Genomic DNA, 22162 nt, shown 5'->3' on the forward strand with positions numbered 1-22162 from the left:
TACGCTGTGATGCAGAGAAGCAGCGGCTGAGTGTTGTGTCGGTGTGGACAAGAGAATTTCAACAGGACCATCACTTGGGTGGAAGAAGAGGTTTTGAGCCCAGAGCAGAGCGAAGGAGGAGGAGGAAGAGGAAGAGGAAGAGGAAGAGGAAGAGGAGGAGGAGGAGGGTGAGAAAGACTCAAAGAGAGAGAGAGAGAGAGAGAGGAGAGAGAGGGGACATCAGAGCGTGGAACAGGTTCTTTCTGCAGCACTCACACTTAGCAGACATGCCCAACTTTGCCGGCATCTGGAAGATGAAGAGGAGTGAGAATTTTGATGAACTTCTCAAAGCTCTGGGTAAGACTTTATCTTCTTCGGTTTTTTTATTGTTTTTTTTTTTACTCTGCCACCTTCTCTTGGCTGTCCTCCACAGTCAGAGCTCCTGCCCCACGTGAGGTTGACTATCCATCATGTTTAATGAAGAAAAGGGCTTTTCTTGTTCCTGGAGAATGGCATGCTTGACTCCCAACAACGTCATATTGTCTGGAGGAGCTCCCTGGGAACGGGAGGCAGAGATTGAGGAGATGCTGCTGAGGGGGGAAACCCTTGATTTTGCAGGAGATAAGAAACAGTAGATTACTAAATTCAAGCCTAAACAGACATGGTATTGTTGCATGAAGAAGGGGGGTGGGGGGGGGGGGGGGGGGGGGGGGGGAGGCACAACATTATTCATGTTAAGCATTTAAGTAGGGCATGGATTAGCAATGCCAGGGGAGGTCTTTGGAGTCCAGTGTTGTTCTCTTGTCTCCTGTTTTTGTTGTTTCCCCCCCCATTCATTTTCACCCGTCTTAGTCTAAACTGATTGTTTTGATGGTTTAGATTTGGACCAGTTTAACTGGGTCATTCAATTGTGTGTTGCAGCGTTTCGTCACGCCGGGGCTGCTTGGACAGACAGGGCGCCGCAAAAGGCCCCGTGTCTTTAGAATAACGTCGAAAGCTCCCGGGAGAAGTATACAGAAAGGCTTCAGCCACTCCCCAGGAGCTGTTGACACTAAACTGGATCACGTTTCAAACTTTTTGGACACAAATACCGCAAATATTTGCAGCATCTGGGCAGGTTGGGTGAAACGGGGAGTAGATTCAGTGTGATGAAGCTGAAACAATATGTGTGCACTGATGTAAGACTGCGTTCACTGGAACTCTGAGAGGCTTCTGCAGAATGGCTGTGGTCTATTTATAAATGACGTTTTATTAAACTTACCAGCCATGCATGAAAAGTTGGTCACATGCTATAGATTTTCTTTATAACGACCCTAGTTTCAATACAAAATATGAACACGTCAAAAAGTCACAAACTTTACTTCTGTGTAAAAAGTGCAATAATAAAACCATGATATCCTTTTTCTATTTAACCCACAGCATAGAAAGAGTCATAAATCCACACAAACGTACACTTGGCTTCCGTTAATGAATAAAACTACAGGGTTCATTTTTCCTAAGAAGGGACGACAGAACTCAGACTTTAATTGTCTGTTTCCTTTGTATTAACCTGAAGGACTGATCTAACTGGACCAGAGAAACCTGCACTTCATTTGTGAAGTGCAGGTTTTGATGGATGATGAATCCCACCGGGACAAAAGCAGGCCAACTTGTAGAAGGAATATTTCTCATACTTAATAATAATTCAGAGAAACTAAACTGAGGAGGGTTTGAGACCCATTCTGATTGGACTGATGCTGAATATTCAAGCAAATGTTGGCGAGGAACTTCTACTCACATGAGGAATCGACCAACCCCTACAAATATACTGAGTAACCGTGAGCCCCGTTACTAATTGGGTTATCAATTTTGGGCAAATAACAAGCAACAATCATGTTTGCTGTGATCTTGAGCCCCCCCAAAAAAACTGTTCAAAAGCAGATTCAACATGAAAGTCTTTATAGACAATTGAAGCAAAACTCCTGAAGTCCCCCAGATGATTTCAGCTCCTCCTGAGTTTGGTTTATGGGAATGCATTAACCACATCTGTTGGAGCACATCACCCAATTAGCTCTTACATAAGGGCTGCGTCCCGGCGTATGAGAGCTGCGATGGGCAACTAATGAGAAGTCCTGTGCTGCGGCGCCGCCACTTTCTATCAGCATCTACAACTATATAATTATCTGTTGACTCAGAGGTTCCCCTACTGTAAGGAGGGGGCTTTTCCTCTTTCCAGTTAGTGGTTAGCAAAGCTGTTGAAAGTGATCAGGCTCTTGCACGTTAACAAAGAACAGGCATCAGAAATCACCTGCACACTTTGTCTCATTCATCTATATGGAACCGGCTGAATTTATGTGAACTCTGATCATGCAATGCTAAAAAAAAAAAAATCAAGATTTGGTGAACATGTGTGTATAAAGAGCTGCAAGAACGTGTGCTATTAAATATTGAAAGTTATCATAGTGAATATTCGAAGTAAAATCTCAACGCCACAAAGCGCCCCGTGTCAAATGGAGTTCAGACGAGTAAGTAATTCTCTTGAAAATGAGAACGAGAAGCCTGGCTCTCTCTCTCAATCATGCATATTTAATGCTATAAAAACACATGGCGTGATCCTCACATCATGGGTGGGGTCGTGTAAACTGTCACATCACTGTTGGTTTTTTCTGGGTGTTGACCGTTCAAGCAGGACCACCGTGATTCTGGGACGAGATGATCTCTCAAATCAAATTACATTATTCGGGAAAATCTGTAAAATCAAGTATGATTTTTTTTGGTGGGGGGCTGTGATTGTATGAATCAATACACTTTGCTTGGAGGAAGGAGAGAAAAATAATAAATGCAGGACTTTGGCAGGAGATGAAGCCAGATGGCCTTGTAGAGTCACACCAGGAAAAACAGTTTCCACAAGTGTGTCTAGTGCCACTTGCAAAATCACCAAAATCTCCACAGGCGGTCAGGGCGGAGACGTCTGGCATGAAAAGAAAATGTGGATTTCCTTGTCAAAAATCTGTACAGTTCTCTCAGTTTTGGAAACAACTGAGGTTTCTGCAGTTCTTGGCAAAAAATGTAGGCTTAGGTCAATGCCTGAATGCACACCAATGCAAGGGGACACACAGTCTCTCTTTATTTGAAGGCCATGAGCTGATGGAAGCTGGCATGTGTGCCCAAAGAGGTTCAGATCTGGGTGGGGTCAGATTCATACTGAAAGCTGTTTTGGAGCAAAATCTGGATCATACAGACACAAAAGACTTACCTCTTTCTGCTTTTCTCTGCTTCTTGTTTTTTCTGGTGATCCTTGGATGTAGATTTTCTTCATGTCGCCATGAGACTTTGAAATTGACAGAAACTTATAGAGATCCATAACCAACCTGCTTTCTATGTCATTACTGACGTCTTTTGACATTAAAACGCTACTAACTGATAATTACTGGTCACAATGCAGCAACAATTATTGAAGTTTCTGGAGGCCGGTTACTTTTGTTGTGGGTGAAGAGAGTTGGAGAGCTGGTGTCTCATGGAGGTTCAGCATTTGTTACAACAACTAAATAAACATTAACTGTTCTGTCATCTCTGCTATTCTACTGTATTTACTATGTTTTCTATTTTTTATTGTTAAAGAAAAAGTATCAAGCCAGATTCTGCCATGGAATGTTGAAAATGATAGTCTAATACTAACTGAGTCACTGAAACTGACCTCTAGCTGACCGATGTAACTTCAATAGAACTTAATGAGGGAATCAGTCATTAGACCGACACACGCTGCTGGGAGCTCCGCTGATGTGTCGCAGCAATACATCTGTGTACACATTACTAATGAAAGAAAGAATGAATTAATTGTTGCTTTAAAACGCAATAAGTAGATAAGTAAATCAATGAGAGTTACTTTTCCAAGTTTTCAACTCTAATACTAAAGAAATGATTGTATTGAAGTCCAAAATGTGACTCTGATAATGACTGGCAAGGCAAGAAGCAGAATAAAATGCCACGTCTTCACTTCTTTATGATCTGTAAACAGAAAAGCAGATCTTCAGTCTTAAAGCTGATTTAATAAAATAATGCTAGAAAGTGTGTTGTAGGTATCAGTTATGGGTCTGCAGCAGGGGTTTCAAACATAAAGCCCGAGGGCCAAAACCGGCCTGCAAGAGGCTCCAATCCGGCCAAACCATCAAGCAAATGGTTAGAATTTCAATAAAAATTGTATAACTTCTTTTCAACAAGTTTTGTACGTTGTGGTCACAACACAACATTGACACCCGTTTTCTACAGGGATATTTTGTGATTTTGAATGATGTAAAATGTGTCAAACCTGTTGAATTGAACTCCTCCTCCTCCGCCTCCTCTTCCTCCTCCTCTTCCTCCTCCTCTTCCTCCTCCTCCTCGTGTCCCTTTAGGAGTGAACGCCATGCTGAGGAAGGTGGCCGTGGCGGCGGCCTCCAACCCCCATGTGGAGATCCGTCAGGACGGCGAGCAGTTCTACATCAAGACGTCCACCAGCGTGCGGACCACCGAGATCAACTTCCACGTGGGTGAAGAGTTCGACGAGGAGACGGTGGACGGACGGAAGTGCAAGGTAGGGAGGCAGATCAGATGTTTGAAATATGACTCAAACATCTAAAACCTCTGTTTTGTTTGACGTCTTTGCCATGGAATTGCACGTACTGGATCAGATATTTCATGCAGTCCCAGAGATAAAAATTAAAAATTGTATTGAAGTAGAGTTGTGAAGTTTCAAAGTCAGAAGCATTTAGGTGGAAGGTGTTTCAATGGATCATGATGAAGGCTGTCATAGACTTGATTCACATTGATTTATAGTGTAATCCATATAGTTCATATACCAATGCATCATTTTGTGTTTAGAAGAGACCTAAATGGATTTAAGGATCATAGCAATTATTTTTCCTGTGATTTCTGCCAATTGAGAGTCCATGAATCTCTATCGACCGTTTTATCCAGTTGAGGCTGGATCTGATCCCAGATGACCGTGGGTGAAGGCAGATTACAGCCTCAACAGATCCAATGCATCACAATGCAGAACAGTCATCCACACCGAATTCAACAATTAGCCTAAAGGAGAAAACAAACAGACTTACAGGGAGAACATGAACTATTTGGGGGCTGAACAGTGGTGTCGTTTTGTGCTTACGGGGGCTTTTCTGTGGAGAGTTTGTATGTGGATGTACTCTGTGGGTACATAAGGTGAGCTGACTTCAGATTGTTTGACTCAGTGTCCACCGTGAAGGACTGATGGTGTGTCCAAGGTGAATTTCACTCAATGACACTCTGAGGTGGTTCAGCAGGTGTGGAGGTTGGCCGGATAGATTCCTGCCTCAAACTTTATAAACTTTAAACACAAACTTGACCAACACTACGTGTCAAAGACTTGTGCAGGATCATCAAACATGGTGTACCACCAGGCTGTAACAACCGTCTCCATCGCGCTCCATCCATGATATTATATTCAAAGTAAATATGAAGCAAATGAAGCTAACATGAAAGGCCATCAACTTTTTCTGAGCCTGTCAGGTGCAACGCATTTCAAGACGACAATAAATATAGAAATGCTTAAATTGAGATTGTCTTTCAAGTCGGAAGAGTCTGTGAGGTGGGGATTACTGATTACATAAGAAAGATACACATATTAATGGTTCAACTGTTTGATCAGGATATAGTATTTAGACTGCCGAGTGTGTTGATTGCTTCTGTACTTTGGTGAAAGTGACGTTAACTTCACCACAATGTTTTGGTAAGGAATCTGGGCGAGCGGTCCAATGAAATATAAAGGTTGTGACCACTTCCTTCCAGCAGTAACATTGTCCTTAACTGTTTCAAATGCAGCTGGTCAATCTGACCAGATGCCCCGTTAAATACACTTTTCTCCTCTTCACATCTCTTGGAGTTTGTTTCCCAGGCTCGGTCCACGCTATTGTTTCTGAGGGTTCAATGAAAAATGAATACCCGCTTGCTCCATCGCTCTATTGGTATCACGCTCACGTCTGAGAGAACAGACGGACTGGAGCTGGAGTCGGGAAGGTTGAGATTTTCTCTCTGAACCTTTCCAGCTCTCGCAGGGGGGGACGCTCCCACCTCCATAAACACTCTGAGCTCCTTTTATCTCAGGGAAAGTGTCAGGAGCTCCCACAATCCTGGATCGCACAATAAATAATACATGCATGGGGGAAAAAACAATTCCCTAAGAATTTGAAGAATAACAGTGAAACATGGGGAAAATAAACATTTTTCTTGATATGATCACAATAATACTGCGACAAACTTTAGCTGAAAACCCTAAATGAGCTTCATGTGTATTTCTAATTTGTGTGAAAGTATATAAATGTCCAATATAACCATTGTCTGGAACAATCTTCCTTTTTTTTCCATGTGTATTTGCATAGAGACAAATAAACAGTGTCAATCAAATCTACACACAATCAGAGGAAACAAGGTATTTGTTCTTAGTCTTAGAACTTTACTTGGGTATTTAGTTTTTTTGATCACAGTCATTGATACGATACAACAGCAGAAGATGATGCCACAACTTATTGTTTCTATTTTTTCTCAACATTTTAAATGTAATTCATAGTGTTTTATATGAACTTTGTTTAAATTGTGATGTTAGTTTCTTACTCAGATTTATGATAGAAGATCAATAAAGGTCTGTATCACTGCTGCTGATGGACATAGCATCACAATGTATAACAATAATACTTATGGAAAAGACCCTATTGTGTACGAGGTTATAAATTATTTCTACTTTTGTACTTGACTACATTTTGTAAAGTTCACTTTTTTAACTTTTAGTCACTTCACCAAGTGTAATTATGAAAGTAAATGTACCGACTTTAAAACACAAATATCTTTGCTTGTCCTTAAGCTCAGAATTTCAGTACCCTTTCCAACTGAGCACTGATGAGCTGATCTGAAATACAGATCGCTTAATTTAGCATCAGGACACAAAAGCCTCATCAGAGAGAAAAAAAAAAAAGAAGTAACAACGCAAAGCAGAAAATACAGGATGTAATATATGAAGCATAAAATCTAATTATCAGAACAGAATAGGAAGTTATTTAACAGTTTATTATAACTTTATTGTGCCTGAATATGTTGGTTTTTGATTGATGGGACAAATCTCTGAAGTAACTGTGAAAGAAGGAAGACAATCTGTGTGTGTGAGGGAATTTATCCTCCACCACTGAATGCCAACGCCGAAGAATTCAAGATGCCAACATGAACGGGGAAAAAAATCTAATCAAGAGAGACAATAAAACAAGCCTGCATTTATTCTCCGGACGTTTTATTTATCTGCCAAAAGCTGGAGAGAAAGCCCATCTTGTTTTTGGCAATGAAACTCGTGATCCATCATTTCCCCTCTCAGGTATCAGACAAAACCCAGCTGACTAAATCTGCAGGAGAAACTGTAGTTTGCAGTCAGTGAGAGTTGCTGCTGCGGTAAAGTCATGTGAACTGACAGCATGTTGCAGTGAAGCAGAGGAGAGTTACATAACCAAGTGTAACCAAGACGCCAGTAAAAACCTGTCCAGCTTTTCTCCCAGGAGCATAAACTGAAAGCCTTCTGATCTCTGTAATACGTTGAGAATATATTAACGTTTACACCTGCAGCGTGTACGTATACGCACTTTCTCTGAAAAGCTCACAAATCAGTAGCTATTTGTAATGTGACACATGCTGGCGCTAAATACATTGGTAAAGTCTGAGACTTTGAGCTTAAATTAGTCTTATAGAGATTTATATTATTATTTTACTTCATCCATATGAGTCCTCATATAACTCATTGGACTAGTATCGGTACTGACAGAAACTAGAAGAGGTCCGATGTTCTCCAGAGGGACTTTATTTCATCTTCTTCATACAATCAAGGAGAGTAAAAAAAAAAAAAAATCCAACATGTACAATCGAGAGGCTGAATCATTATTACACCTTCAGCTGAGTCCCAGTATACGATTTACTTCATATTAAACAGTGAAGGATTTGTCACAGTGCAGTCATTTTTTTCTGAAACGTGAAGTTTAAGGAAGTTTTAATTTGTGATCATTTTGAATAAATGGATTAGGAGCCTTGCATGGCAGCCACCTCCATCGGTGTGTGAACGTGTGTGTGAATGTGACTCACGACGTGAAGCACTTTGGGATTGCTCCAGCTGTTGAAAAGTGAATATATAAGTGAAATCCATATATCATTTACCATTATTTTTTCTCTCTAATCTTTCATTCTGTTCTTTCCTGATCAGTGATTTTTCAGAACGACTTTGTTCCGGCACAATATCGTATTAGTTATAAACTCAAGGTGATCATGAAGTCAGTGTATTAACAGACAATATGTTTAGTAATTAGTTTCAGAATTACAGTTTAGCTTTGTGAGACAATGTAATGCAGACTGTGGCGACTGAAGGTTTCGATCAGAATTCTAATCAAATTAATAACATCAGCACAGTCTACACATATTAGCCACACCCATCAAAGTTAAACACAGGCTATTATACCTGATTATTGATGTTTTATAAAATGCTATTGAAACAAATATATGCTACTATATAATCAACAACCAATCAACATTTATTTATAAAGACCTTTACAACACCCAAGGTGACAAAAGTGCTTTCTGGTAAAAACAGGCAATAAAGAGAGAGAGAAACAAGAATTAAAAGAGAACAAGAGTAAAAAATACACTATATCAACTTCCAGTAGCATCTGATTTGTGGACCTTAATAGAACACACAGATGAGCAATATCACCCAATCCCTAAAATCTGATTTACACTGTTTATTCTACATATATTGTGCTTTCCATTATTTTTCTATTACATGCCATATTTCCCTCTATTCTAATTAAAGTCCCTATTCAACAACAAGAGTTCTATCTCAGACTGACGAGCTCCACTTATTAATCTATTTGGATCAAAACTGTAATTTCAGCCTGCGTGATTGACCTTAATAAGTAGTCATTAGTTGTTCATACAAATTCAGAAATTGCAGATATTTATATACACACTGACACAATGCATACGTTGAAGTATTTGTGTATTGTGTGTATAATGTTACAGTAAAATAAAATTCTCGTTGCAGAAGATCATCACAAACAGATACGAAATGTTGAAAATAGCAACCATTGCGTGCATTTTTGTTACATCCTGAGCTCCAACGGGCGTAAAGGAACATGTAATATTTCTTAATGTTGTTGTAATATCTTTCTATTACATCAGGTGGTCATGGAGGTTGGAATTGCCTGGTTTGATCTCATTAAAGCTGCAGCCAGCAGCTCTTTGTCTCCCGGCTTCATGGCTGCTGGTCTGAACACACAAACATCATTTTAACCATTGTCACTCTGTGCCGTTTGCTCTCTGCTCTGAGCTCCATGTTGCAGACAGTCGGAGCAAACTTGACCTATTTCGGTCCCAGGAGACGTAGCGACTCCTTGCGTCTGAGCCCCGGGGCATGCCGGGTTACTGGGCAGGGCCAGACTGGCTCTCAATGTGGCTTTTCGCCACATGTAGCATCTCTGCCACCAAGCCATCGAGTCGAGTTGTCATCACGCATTGCTCACACGGGCTTGTTTGGCCGAGAGCGCCGGCATCGCAGCATTTCCCTGCAACATGTTTTTGCTTGTAACACTTGGCCAGAGCTGCCAGGCTGAAGTCACTGAGGGCAGAGAGCTGAGGTTCAGTGTTTTGGCTCTGAACCACTTTGGCTTTATAAGAAACACAATGACCATGAGGCTGAAGAGGCTTTCAGTTTTTATCCAAACAGAGTCCAACTTAGGGCATTTTAATTCATATTTTAATGTCCATCTTTTTTTCAGACTAAGCAGCTTTTGAACATACTATTGAAACTGCATCATTGCTAATGAAGGAATTCTCCCAAATCTACTGACATCGATGAGAAGTCGTTCCAACAGGATTCAGCTTCAATGCTGAGGAAAACACAAATAAATAAGAATGGTAGCACGATATCATTATATAGCAACAATCTCTGTGTTGCATGACGGTACGATTATCTTTTGTTGTCACTTGATTGCAAGTCTTCTTTTAAAAAAATATATTACTTAGAATTCAATGTTTATCCAGTAAAATCTCTACATTTTGACAATGGTGATTTAAATTTTTTAGCCTGGGTCACAGCATCCGTTTGGTGCACCAAACTATTTTGATGCTTCCTTATCGTATCAACACAACATGGCGGTGGTAGTTTTTTATGTGATCTGACACCAGACTGTAGATGAAGCAGCAGTCGTCACTGGCTCATGTGTTGGACGGGCGGGTGAAGAGGACGGGGTGTTGGCGGACCGTCGGGTGGAGCAGGTTGAGACGAGGAGGGCTCAGTAGGATTTGGCCGAGACGTCCTGCACCGGTGGTTAGAGGGATTTACACACTGACTTGAGCCTGGCGAGGAGCAGAGGGCTGATTATCACAGCCACAAGGTTAAAAAGCTCCAGCTCATCAGTGCGGGCGATCAGACGGCCGCCGCTCGCTGCCAGGAGGGAAAAGTGATCACGGAGACAGACTGCAGACTGGTGGAACTCATCATAAGGCCATTATCTCCAATATACAAGAGTATTCACACGAAGAAAACAACACCTGTAATATTATTTTATTTATTATTATTTGTGAAATGACATTGCATTCGAATACAGCTAATTGAAAAGGGACACTTCTCTTTGTACATTTCAAGTTGCTGGCAAATTTGTTGTTTATGTATCAGTTTCTATCCAAATATCTCTGGATGGATGGATGGATGGATGGATGGATGGATGGATGGATGGATGGATGGATGGATGGATGGATGGATGAAAGTTTATTGTTAGAAGGTGATTTGAACATGATTTCTTAGTTGTTTTTGTTTTTATTACAATGAACCAAACTCTACAATAATATGTTTCTTTCAGTAATAATCAAAAACATACGTGAGTAAAATTTCCCTTCAGTACTTTAAAAGGTATTGCAACTTTCCAGAATGTATTTAGCTGACGCTTTACACTGTGTGATGATTTCTTGAATCAATGTTGTCTGCTCGTGAGAGAACATGTGCCATCCTTAACAATCACAGATGGCATTTGTCTCTCTGAATGATTTGAAGTATTTTTAATAAAACAAGCTAATCTCATTCGGATGTGCCTGGGAAAAGCAATGAGCACTGATATTATGAGATAATGTGATCAAACTGTGAGGGAGAGAGGAGTATACAGAAGCTCAGGGGATGTGTTATCATAGGCTGTAAAAGAAGAGTGGTAAAAGTCACTGTATGAACTTTACAAGCAGCAGGAAATGAGGTTCTCTCCTGCTTCTCGGACTCACTGGTCACATCTGATTAACAAGAGACGCTGAAGCAAAGCCAAAGACTGGATATCCTCAATTAAAAAAAAAAAACAACTCAGCAAAAGAACAAGACCCAGGGTGAATTCACTATGGGCTCAAATGTGTGTGGACAAGCTTGGGATTAAAAAAAAAACAAACAAACAAAAACCTACATGTGAGAATTTGTCTGTGACTGAGAAAAATTCACCAAACTTCCCGACACTGACGCCCAGGCTGAAATGGAGCCGTGGCTAATTGACTCTCTGGATTCTGGCTTTATTGAGAAAAAATCAGAAGGAAAGCTGTAGAAAAGCCCCGCTGGTTTTCAGCTTTGGCAGAGTGTGCAGACGGCAGCCCGCAGGGATCCACTATGGCTTCCCCTCACCTTTGATATGGTGATTAACATTTGCCTCTGAGACCCACAGACTGCTGCCTCATCCAGAACTGATCAGAGATGCTTTTACTTTCCACACAAAAGAGGGAAAAACGACCAAGTTTCGACATTTGAGACGCCTAATGTGCTATTTTAGTAGGATTTGAATGTTGAGTTGGATGAAGCAGTGGCGTGGGATTACTCATCTCATAAATATATGCTATTCGAAACAAAAACGACAAAGACAACCATTTGTCCTGGTTTGTTAAGATTTGATACAAAAACTCATGAAAGCAAAGATATGTTGGCATAGTGGATTAAGACTGCAGTGGCAGAATTTAAAATACACCCCCAATATAAATTCCCACCAATGTTTAGATTGAACAGCAAGATTTAGAGGTTAAAAAAAATGTGTCATCGGTTGAACTCAGTCAATATATCACCTGTAATTACATCTCAGAAACCTGTGATTTTAAATGTGATTGTTGAATCTTCATAGTGTAGCTACGTTTACTGTTTACTAATGTGAATCTAGTACTTTCTAAAACACTGTTAAGTATAAGATATGTAAGTATGAGATAATGTTTGCTTTAAAGGTAAGTGTCTGGAAAATTACTCCTGACAAAGTCATAGTTTTGTCATAGAATTTAGCATTCAACTTCTTCCATAATATAAAGCTAAACCATTAATATAAAGCTAACCAGCAGCAACTATAGAGAACATAAAGAGTGAAGAATGGAAATTACTAAACCTGGCACTGTTCTGTATCTAATAAATAGGTTTAACATAGTTCTAATTAAACAAAGTGTGTATATGCCATGTTAATTGATTCACGTCGCTCTAGAGAAGCTCCTCTTTGGGTTTCCTCCTCTCTGTGTGCAGATTCTCTGCTAAATTAATCCACATGCAGTGGTTTAATATTCAAACTATTGGCCCTGAGAATATCATATTGTCATTAAACTCGAGGTCTAAGGCTAATAAAAGTCACTAAAACTTAAAATACATGTTTAATTGTCATCTCAAAGATGAAGCTGCAGGTTAATTTATAAAAAAGAAGGAGGGAATCGACTTCCCTGACTCCGGGTAAAGGTAAGAAATACGTGTCTAGCAAATTTAAAATGTCATGTTTCTGCCATTTCAAAATAAGAACAGACAAATATGTTGCTCATATATTGACAATGACATAAAAAAAACGATTTTAAGAAAGATTTTATATTAAAAGAATAACTTGTGTGACGTTTGATGCGGCAAATGAAATGTGGAAACACTTTATGGATCCAAAATGATCTATTATCTCCTTTAAGTTTAAATTGTTGCCACAGGATGACTTTTGTCTTTATCTTCTTGCTTTTCATCATAGTGATGAGAAATTTAAAGCAGTTATTTCAAGAAAAATAAATCAAACTGAGTAATCCAGTTGAGGTCATGTTACTGAAGTCGAGAAGATTTACTGGCTTTTTCTTCTCAGTCTGCTGAAGATTAATGCTGCTGACTCATGATGTCATAGTTCTTTTCATCTTACACACTGGCCATACGTGTATTATTAGATTTGGACATATTTCTCCAAGTCAGCTGCATAATTGGTTTGTCATGATTGACCAGAGGTGGTTGAGGTCAGAACATTTATTCTCTTTTAAAAACTCGATCAGTGCCCATTTGTTATTTTCCAGCACAAACAGTGGTGGAAGTTGATGAGAAAGTAAGTCAGTATATGGGAACAGTGTTGTCGTAGTCTGCAATCTTGCTTCGTCAGTTTGAGTTTGGAGGTCTTTATGTCGAGATTTCTCCAGGTACTCCAGTTTTCTCCCCACAGTTAACAATAACAAAATTTGTGGCTCTGAATGTGAGTATGACTGTCCAGTTTATCAATCCACAGTCAAATGGAATCAGCGACGGTCTCCCCATGATCCTAAGCTGGATAAAACAGTATAAAAGATGGATCAGAGGCTATTTCAGAAGTTTTCTATCTGTCATACAGGTTTCATGATCAAACCTTCAGTGAGTACATCAACATAAAATGTTTCATCGTGTTTTTGCTTATATTTTCCAAACAGATTTATTTCAAAATGTCTCTGACTGATTATTCATGCTTGATTAAACATGCACATAAAGATATTTCGCTCAGATCATGATGTCAACCTTTAGCATCTCACCCTCACTCATTCTGCCTGCAGAGCCTCGCCAACTGGGAGTCAGAGAACAAGCTCCACTGTCAGCAGACTCTGGTCGATGGCGAAGGCCCCAAAACCTACTGGACCCGAGAGCTGAACGGAGATGAGCTCATACTGGTGAGCGCACACTCTACTTGTCTGAATATGGATATAAAAAAAAAAAAAAATTCAATCCAGTTCAAGTAACAAAGCTGTGAACTTCAGTAGCTTTATGAAGTTCTGCCTCAGGTGAACCAAGAAGAGAGAAAATCTGAGCAGTGCAGAACATCGTTGGATCGGGGAGCTCATCTGTATGGTCCGCCTGTCCTGGGACTTGTTCTCATGGAGACCCAGAAGACATCAGCTGCATTAAGATGGGATTTTCAGGCAGCTAGTGTAGTCTGAGAAATGGTTAATGAAACGAGGCAGCGAGTGTATGAAGTCACCCTGGAGATTCATCTGTAAAGGAAATGAGGGAGGCTGTTTCCCAAAGGGCCCAGCTTTCATCCACCCCGCGGAGAGACGTGAAAGGAGAACAAGGGGAGCTGCTCCGCTGACATCGCGGTAATACCCGCCGTATTTAACCAGATTAATATGGGCAGGAGTCAATGGGTCCAAAGCTCCTTGAACGATGAGTCGGGAGAGCGCGGTCCAAGACCAACGCACCGGACGAGCGGTTCTCAGGGACTCAACGCTCGACGCTCCCACGCTCTGCTTTGTTGCTGTGCGAGTTCCTATTAGATGAATGTCCGAGGCTCGAAACAACAATATGGAAGGTTTAAGTGCTGCACAGTCATCACAGGATGTTTGTGTAGCTTTGTGTCAGAGGACAGAAGCAAATACTGAAGAGGAGAAAGGCTTCGTAATGAAATACTCTGCTTCTCGAAGCTCCTCGTAGTTTCGGCCTGACACAAGCTGAGAGGGCAGCGCACGTGAACTCCTCTCTGGTGCTCCGAGTGATAAAAGCAGGGTGTGTTACAGCGCCTGCCCCGCTGATGACACTCTGGCCCCGCTGCCCCGGAGGAGCTGAGACGTTCACGCTCTGATGGAGATTGATCCGCTCATGCTGCGACAGCAGGCCCCAGAATTCTCTGCTCTTCTCACCTCACTTCTCTCTGCACGCCATCGCCACAAAAAAAAAAAGAAGAAGAAAAAAAAAAAAAGCCCTCGCCACTGCCACTCGGTCCTCACATCGTCTGGAGGAGCCGCAGAGTCCCGGGTCTGATCACCTCCAATCTGCAAAAAACCTGCAGGGGGCCACATTCGTCCGCCGTTTTCAGAAGGGTGCATAGCGTGAGACCGTCTCTCGTTGCGTGCAACTTGCATTTGTTGCCATGACAACCGCAACAACTGAATGTCGTCATCACTCACCTGAGACATCTGCCCCAGTTTAGGTGCCACAAGAAGCCTGACGGTATCAGTGTGAACCTCATATCAATGTATATTAAATAAAAACAATTATGGAAGCTGGGAAATACATATTTCCAATAAACACTTATAGAAATGTTGCCCCTTGGACACTCTCATTAAAGTTTAACAGTTGAAATTTAAGTATAAATGACAACAAAGGCTTACATTTTTCATTTTTGATATTCAATAATACATAACAATCGTTAATACCTTTCCCCTCACACTCCTGGTCCAAGAAGACTGGGAGTCGTATCAAAGCCTATTATATAAACTTGCAATGATTACATTTTGGTTTACAACAACTAGTGTTGCAAGAAGAATCTGAATGACTTTACATAAACACTGATGTTTGTTTTATGATGGACTGGTAGAACTGCGCAAAGCAAAGAAATCAACACAATGGCTGTTGTGCCGATAGAGTATTTCCTAATGATGAAATCCCAAAATAAATTAACTCTAACAGACTGAAGTGGACAGATGTGGTACATCTACCGTGAATATGGTGGAAATAAGGTTATACTTGTTAAAAGTTGTACTTGAAGGTGGATGACAACACTCTGTGGGACCAAGCCATCCTAATGTGATGACTGGTTTAAATACAGCCCACAAATGTGTTCCAAGATAAAGGACAACCAAGGATCCAAGAAATCTGTCCTTCGCAGCATCATAGAGTCACAAGACACTGTGGTAGGACTTCAGTGATGCTCATAGTTATATTAAATTAGTGGCTAAGCTACAAGTTGTAGAACTGTTGTGAAATTTCCAACTGAGGTATGGTCTTCATGTTAATCAGTTCACAGCAACACAGCTGAATAAATGTGACCCAAGTGTCAGATTCAGCTTCTGCCTTAAAGCAACAAACAAAATAAATCACCCTCCGTCGTTTTCTTTAGCACTCATTCCACATAAAGTGGAGGTGGCGAGAAGACGAGCAAAGAGGTTCATGTCAACGTCCTCCAGCTTATCTGAGCGAAACATCCTGAGGCCCTGGAACTCCTCACCAAAAGTGTTTTGCCCATCTTCGATACGTAACCTCATAATTGGACAGAAGCAGTGGTTGCTAGGCAACCAGGGGAGGCCTCAGGGTGCAACTGAATCCAGTCATAAAAATGTGGACGTCCTCGTTCAACATCTTTTGAGCGTCACTCCAAACAGTTGGTTCGGAATATCTCGCAACTCAGACTGCAAATGTTGAATTTGACATGATAATTCATGCTTTTATTTGTAATTCTCGGTATAACTACATGATCAAGCTCCCCGATATGTTGCTGACCTGCTGAACCCATATTCTTCTTTCCTTGCTCTGAGGTCAACAGTTGGTTCCACACACTGGGGTTTAAAACAGGTAGCGATCAGACACCAAGACCGTGGAAATCTCTCCTTGTGCACTGACTCTTGACTTTTCAACTTATTTCTATAGCAAAAACAAATGCAAAAACACCCCACGGTCTAATGTATTTCTCTGGTTTATCTCAAAGCCTGAAAGGACACAAGGATCAACCTTTCAGAGATCCACCGTCAGACTCAAAGGACAAACACTCCTGAATGGAGGAGCTGACGTGTGTGAGGCACTTCACAGTCAGACTGTTTTCATCGCTTACTTCAAACAACTAATGAAGCACATTAATGCAAGGATGTAGTTTTCATGTCCAGATGTGAATCTGTGACTCACATCTGGAGCTCTACTGCTCATCCCACAAATGCACAATGAGTTGAATCAATATGAGGTTTATAGCCAGAAAAAGCTTTGGGAAACAAAGTAACGATCTCCGGAGCACAAACAACCTTACTTCTTGTGGTCTGTTTTCTTCCTTCTCTGTCTTCCAGACTTTCGGGGCGGACGACGTAGTGTGCACACGGATCTACGTACGGGAGTGAAGCTCTGCAGTCCGAAACCCAACAGCCCACCGGCATGCTAACAAGCTAACACATTTTGCCAAGTATCTTGTGTAATGTCTCAGCATCAATCTGCATAGTCTCTATGAACAATAGCAGTGTTTCTATAATCTGGTAATCGGTAGTGAGTCTTGTGTCTGCAGTCCAGCCGCTGGATATCTGGAGTGTCTGTCAATCTGCAACCCTGCTGTCCGTGTAGGTTTAGCCATCGGCATTCATGTCTGACGAAAGGAAAGAATTAAAGAAGATATGGGAATAATCGTGTCTGAGTCTTTTTCTTATCAATGTGAATTTGTATTCAACTAATGAATCAAACTCCACAAGACTGCTTGAGCCTAAGGTTTGAAGTTTATGAAGGTACAGGAGAAACATTTGAACTGCAGTGAAAGCTCGAATGAAAATAATGGAATACACAAATAAATGCTAAGATTTGTGCATAAATGCAATGGATACATAGATATGTGAGCATATGTGAATGTAAAAAAAACCCCTGAAAATTCTGGCGCACGCACAAATAATTCCAGTTTTACATCCATTTTATAGGAATCTTTACTGCGTTCCAAAGTATTTGTAATTTTATTTTAAAAGCATTGTCAAACCAATGACTGTTTATTCACAATGTGGTTTCCAATACATTTTTACATATGTCCCTAATAATTTTTGGCAGCTCTGATGAAAACATTTTTTTTAATCATGTCATCCAGACAAGCTTCTCCCACTTTGTCTTGGTTACCATAGTGACCAAAAATGGCAGAATGATTGATTATCCGAAGAAGAAGCACTTTTTCTGAAGTGTCAGTACAAAGCAGACTGTATTCAAATGGGGCGATGATGATGATGATGATGATGATGATGTGGATGAAGCTCACTGCGTACTTGCTCTGATGACACACATCCTGTTGATGGAGCGCACGCACGTACTGTCTCCATTTATCAGCATGGAATTGCAAAGAGGAGAATAACCGGTGGAAGTCCTCCCGGACTGTGACAAACCCAGACACGCTGCTCCTCTGAAAGAAGCCGCAGGTGGAAAACCCCAACCCCATCATGCTCCAGCCTCCTGCCCCCTGCCGCCTCCTGCTCCGAGCCCCGTCTTTGTGTGTCTGACGCGATAAGAGCCGACAGACTGGAGCTCGAATACAGTGAAAGGCTTCCCATCAGGGCCCCGGCCGCCTCGCTTTGCATGAATCCACCGTCCCACGGGGACGTGGAGAGGCGTGCTTCTAAATCCGAATCATGTTCCGATATTTGGGGAGAAATTGCAAATGATAACCGTACGAATTGTCCTCATGTGACTCCCCCCTCTGGGCCCCATCACCGGGACCAGGCGTTATTGGAACGAGCAGACTCAGTAGCGTTTTGGTCACTTCATCTGTCTGACCTCGTTTGCTTCACTAACCTTTGAGTGCTGGTTCTCACCACCAAGGTGAAAACCAGCACAGAGCCCAATAAAAGAATGAAAGAAAGGAAATAAAAGAAGCTGTGCAACACAAATAAATGCAGCTTTTTCAATGAAATAAAAATAATTGTTTGGGGCGAATTTAAAGGGAAATTGTTGATTGACGTTCATTTTATTTATGCAAAAAGTTTCTTTTAAGGCATCTTGAACTTTTTTTGGTCGTATACATGTACACGCACAAACTTTATGACTATTGTTATTATAATACAATGCGTAATCAATAGTAGTAACTCAGATTATAATCCATCTTGTAAAATAGTTTTGAATTGGCTAAATAATTTTCTATTTAGATTATAAAACAACAAAAAAGGGCAATAACAGGAAGTTTCAGTATTTATTTGTGTTTGATATAACTTCAGCAACTTCAATCAAAGTCTCTTGTAGCTACTTGTACCAGGTTTAGTGTATTTCTCAATACTATGACTCTCAGACTGTTTATCATATCTAGAAATGTCAAACTACTCACAGGCAAAGGAATAAGTATTTATGTTAAGATAATATATAAAGTAAATAGAAAATTTTTATATAAAATCTAATTAAATATATAGAAATATATATTAAATGAAATATAAATGACATTATAAATAGAATTGATTTGTATAAATATAAATACATAATATATTAAACTAAAATCCTGTGGTTCTTCTGCAATATGACAAAACAACAGAATAATAGTGGTCTGCCAGACAGGCAAACTGACTTTATTTTGGAAATAAAAGGCAGATGAACACATACAATCAACATGAATCCTCTCAATCGAGTATTAAAAGGGTTAAAAGTAACAAGCCGTTTCTGTTTCCCCCCAAAATGTGCAAGTTCTGCTTGAAACGTTCCCGTTGCCTCAGACTTTGTTCCCTCCTGTGAGGAGCTGAGCTTGTTTTAATTTCCTCACAGAGATCTCCTCAATGCCAAATCCTCAAGACAAAGAGATGAATGAACCCATTTGCACAAGTTGAAAGGTTTAATCGTCATTCAGATTGAAGCATCAGGAAGGAGGACTGCTTCTCTGATAATAATTTGGCTTTTGATTTATTTGGACTGTGTTTCAGCACGGTCCACTGTCTGCAGCCAGGCTCTTCACTGCCAACATACAAATCTTTGTATTGAAAAAAACCCAACTTATTTATTCAAGCGACTTCCCTTGAGCAGGTGCACAGCCCACAGGTCCGGAGCCAAGACGGTGGTCGGAGGCCCTTGGCGTGGAGCCGCGGTCCCCCGTCCTCGGGGTGCATGCGGCCACAGAGTGGCACGACATCAAAAACAAGAAGGGAAATCTGTCTTTGTCCTTCACGGCTGCCAGGGATTAAAAGGTTGTGCTTTCAGCGCTCGGCCTCGCGGGGGCCGACACGGCAGCGCGGGCCGCGGTTCCCATTCCTCAACGCCAAGAGCGCAGGGACGAGCCTGCGGCGGCCCTGCTTTTTGACCCGCCATTCCCCCTGAAAGGATGAGTTTCCTCCCGAGTGCACCACAATGCCCGGGGAAGCAGGGGCCGGGGCGCGCGCCTGCTGTGATGTTAATTTAATGACGAGCTGCTGTTGGGATGGCAGGTCCAAAACAGGCGAATAAAGGCATTGTTGTGTTTTTTTGCTCCATTTGGTCGGGACCGGGAGGCCCCTCCGCTCGTCTCGCCGCTCTCTTCTGGGCGCCGAACAGTGGAGCCTCTGTGAATACGGCAGAGTACAGCACCGCTTCCTCCAGGTGTTCCTTCTACATTTCCATCCTCTTCTTCACTCGTTGAGCAGTTTGAAGGTCTCGGTACAATATCTTTTTTTTTTTTTTTTTAATTAGCGCAGAACAAAAGGTTGTTATCTTAACCGTTTAACCTGCAGTCACCAAGTTGATCAGTGAAATGCGGAGAACTGAGCAGTGGAACAATAAACAAAACTGTAGCGATAAACCACAAGCATGAGGACAGTGCATGGCTTTACTAAAAGTAAGCTGATGTTTCTGAAATGCTTGCGGATGCGTCAGTGTTTCCCAGGATGGGCCTTAAAGTCACAAACATGCTCTGGTGTTTAACCCCATGACTCATTAACCCCTTCTACCCCCCACTGGAGCTGGAGGGGCAACATGCGGCACATCAACGCAGTGGAAATCGGCAACGAGCGCTGGATGGGAAAGGTCACGTTCAGCCACGTGTGAGCGCGCAATGGTTTGTTTGTGGAGGAAAAGCCGTCACATTGAATTAGTGAGCTCTGCGTCTTGGACACGCCCACAGACTTTTGCGTAGAGATAAATGGTTTTACGCCGAAGTCTCAATAACCTCAAAAGTCTGCTGTGAGAAGGTGAAGACACCTGAGGTAAGAAAATACATGCCATGTTAAATAGATGCCTCTGACACGAACAAATGAGAACAAACTAAATGATTTCTGTTGGCTTCACTTGTTTTGACAAATCTTTTACCATCAAGGACACGTAAAGTCTAAAACCTGAGACTGAATGCTCTCAATCTAAACAAACTGTAACTGACCGGATTCCATTTGTATTGACTGTAAAAAGCTGTTTCACTTGTAGAGGTGACAATTTGACCTGTTGATGACTCGAAGGCCAAGGTCAGCAAGTGGAGTGAATGCGACAGGATTCATCCTCTGGGGACCAGCAGGCAATCGCTCCATCTCTTCCAATATGTCAGCCGCCTGAGCCGAGACGACGTCTTTAAAGCCGGGCCGCGACACTCAAAACACTAATACGCTCGGTTTGCGGTGTGTTTTCTACCTTCAGAGCAGCGAAGTGTGTGAAAAGACCACAGAAGGAATTAGAAGATCTCTTGTGTTTGACACAGTCTTGGAAAGATGACACGTTTGTAGAAGCTGAGCCAGTAAAATTGTCTGTTCGGCACAAAAGCTTTCAGTTGTCATGTCAGAGTTTGTTTAATCCATTCAATAAGAGAGAAAACCAACCGATCTAAAGCAGGGGGGGGGGTCAAACATAAGGCCGGTGGATCAAAACCGACCTGCAGGAGGCTCAGCTGCATAACCACCGAGCAAGTTGTAAAAAATATCAAAGAAAACATTGATTGTTCAACACATTTGTTAATAGTAGTAGACACAACATGACACTTGGACCCGAGCTGAGAAAGAGTTTGTAAAATCATGCGGAATGAAACTGACATTTTATGGACATTTCTGCTGTATTCTGCAGAAATGTGCAGTGACCACGGCGGGAGTGCTCGCAGAATACAAAGCAGAAGGTTTCATTAAAATTGTCTTTATGTTTAGATTATAGCAATTTTCGGTAGTCATTGTTTGGTTTTTGCAAAGATATAGACATTTTCACCACTTACACTCTGCGCCACAACAAAGACAAACTTTAAAAGTTTAAATTTAAAGGTTATTATGGCAATGTTTTACCAGTCTTGCCCACTCGGGCTGAAACCCAGCTGTTTGTGGCTCCTGAACTCAAATATGTTAGACAGTGCTGCTTTAAAGTATCATTATTACTGCTTTTCATCCATAACCGTACCAAAAAAATCCTCACTTCCACAGAGAAACGATCTCTGAAACTGAGAAAACTAACGCGTGCTTTGTATCATAAACGGCGGCTGTAAATCTTTAAACCATCTTGACCTTAAACCTTTTAACCCATTCCCCAAAATATTTCATAAAGCAT

At 41.3% G+C, this 22162-nt stretch overlaps 1 protein-coding gene across 1 annotated transcript; it reads left to right on the forward strand.

Moving 5' to 3' along the window:
- The first annotated feature begins 231 nt into the window (after nt 1-231).
- crabp1a (cellular retinoic acid binding protein 1a) lies at nt 232-17099 on the forward strand. Its single transcript, XM_080504421.1, has 4 exons — nt 232-336; nt 4353-4531; nt 13813-13926; nt 17026-17099. Exons 1-4 carry the CDS (start codon nt 267-269, stop codon nt 17074-17076), a joined length of 414 nt encoding a protein of 137 aa, XP_080360547.1. The 5' UTR covers nt 232-266; the 3' UTR covers nt 17077-17099.
- The last annotated feature ends 5063 nt before the right edge of the window (nt 17100-22162 follow it).

Source organism: Blennius ocellaris (assembly GCF_963422515.1).
Source record: "Blennius ocellaris genome assembly, chromosome: 11".
NCBI classification, from domain to species: domain Eukaryota; kingdom Metazoa; phylum Chordata; class Actinopteri; order Blenniiformes; family Blenniidae; genus Blennius; species Blennius ocellaris.

Excerpts from the sequence above, each read along its gene's own strand:
- crabp1a (XM_080504421.1), top strand. The coding sequence starts at position 267 with ATGCCCAACTTTGCCGGCATCTGGAAGATGAAGAGGAGTGAGAATTTT. Across the intron at positions 4,532-13,812 it reads TGGACGGACGGAAGTGCAAG|AGCCTCGCCAACTGGGAGTC; the intron begins GTAGGGAGGCAG and ends TTCTGCCTGCAG. Across the intron at positions 13,927-17,025 it reads ACGGAGATGAGCTCATACTG|ACTTTCGGGGCGGACGACGT; the intron begins GTGAGCGCACAC and ends TCTGTCTTCCAG.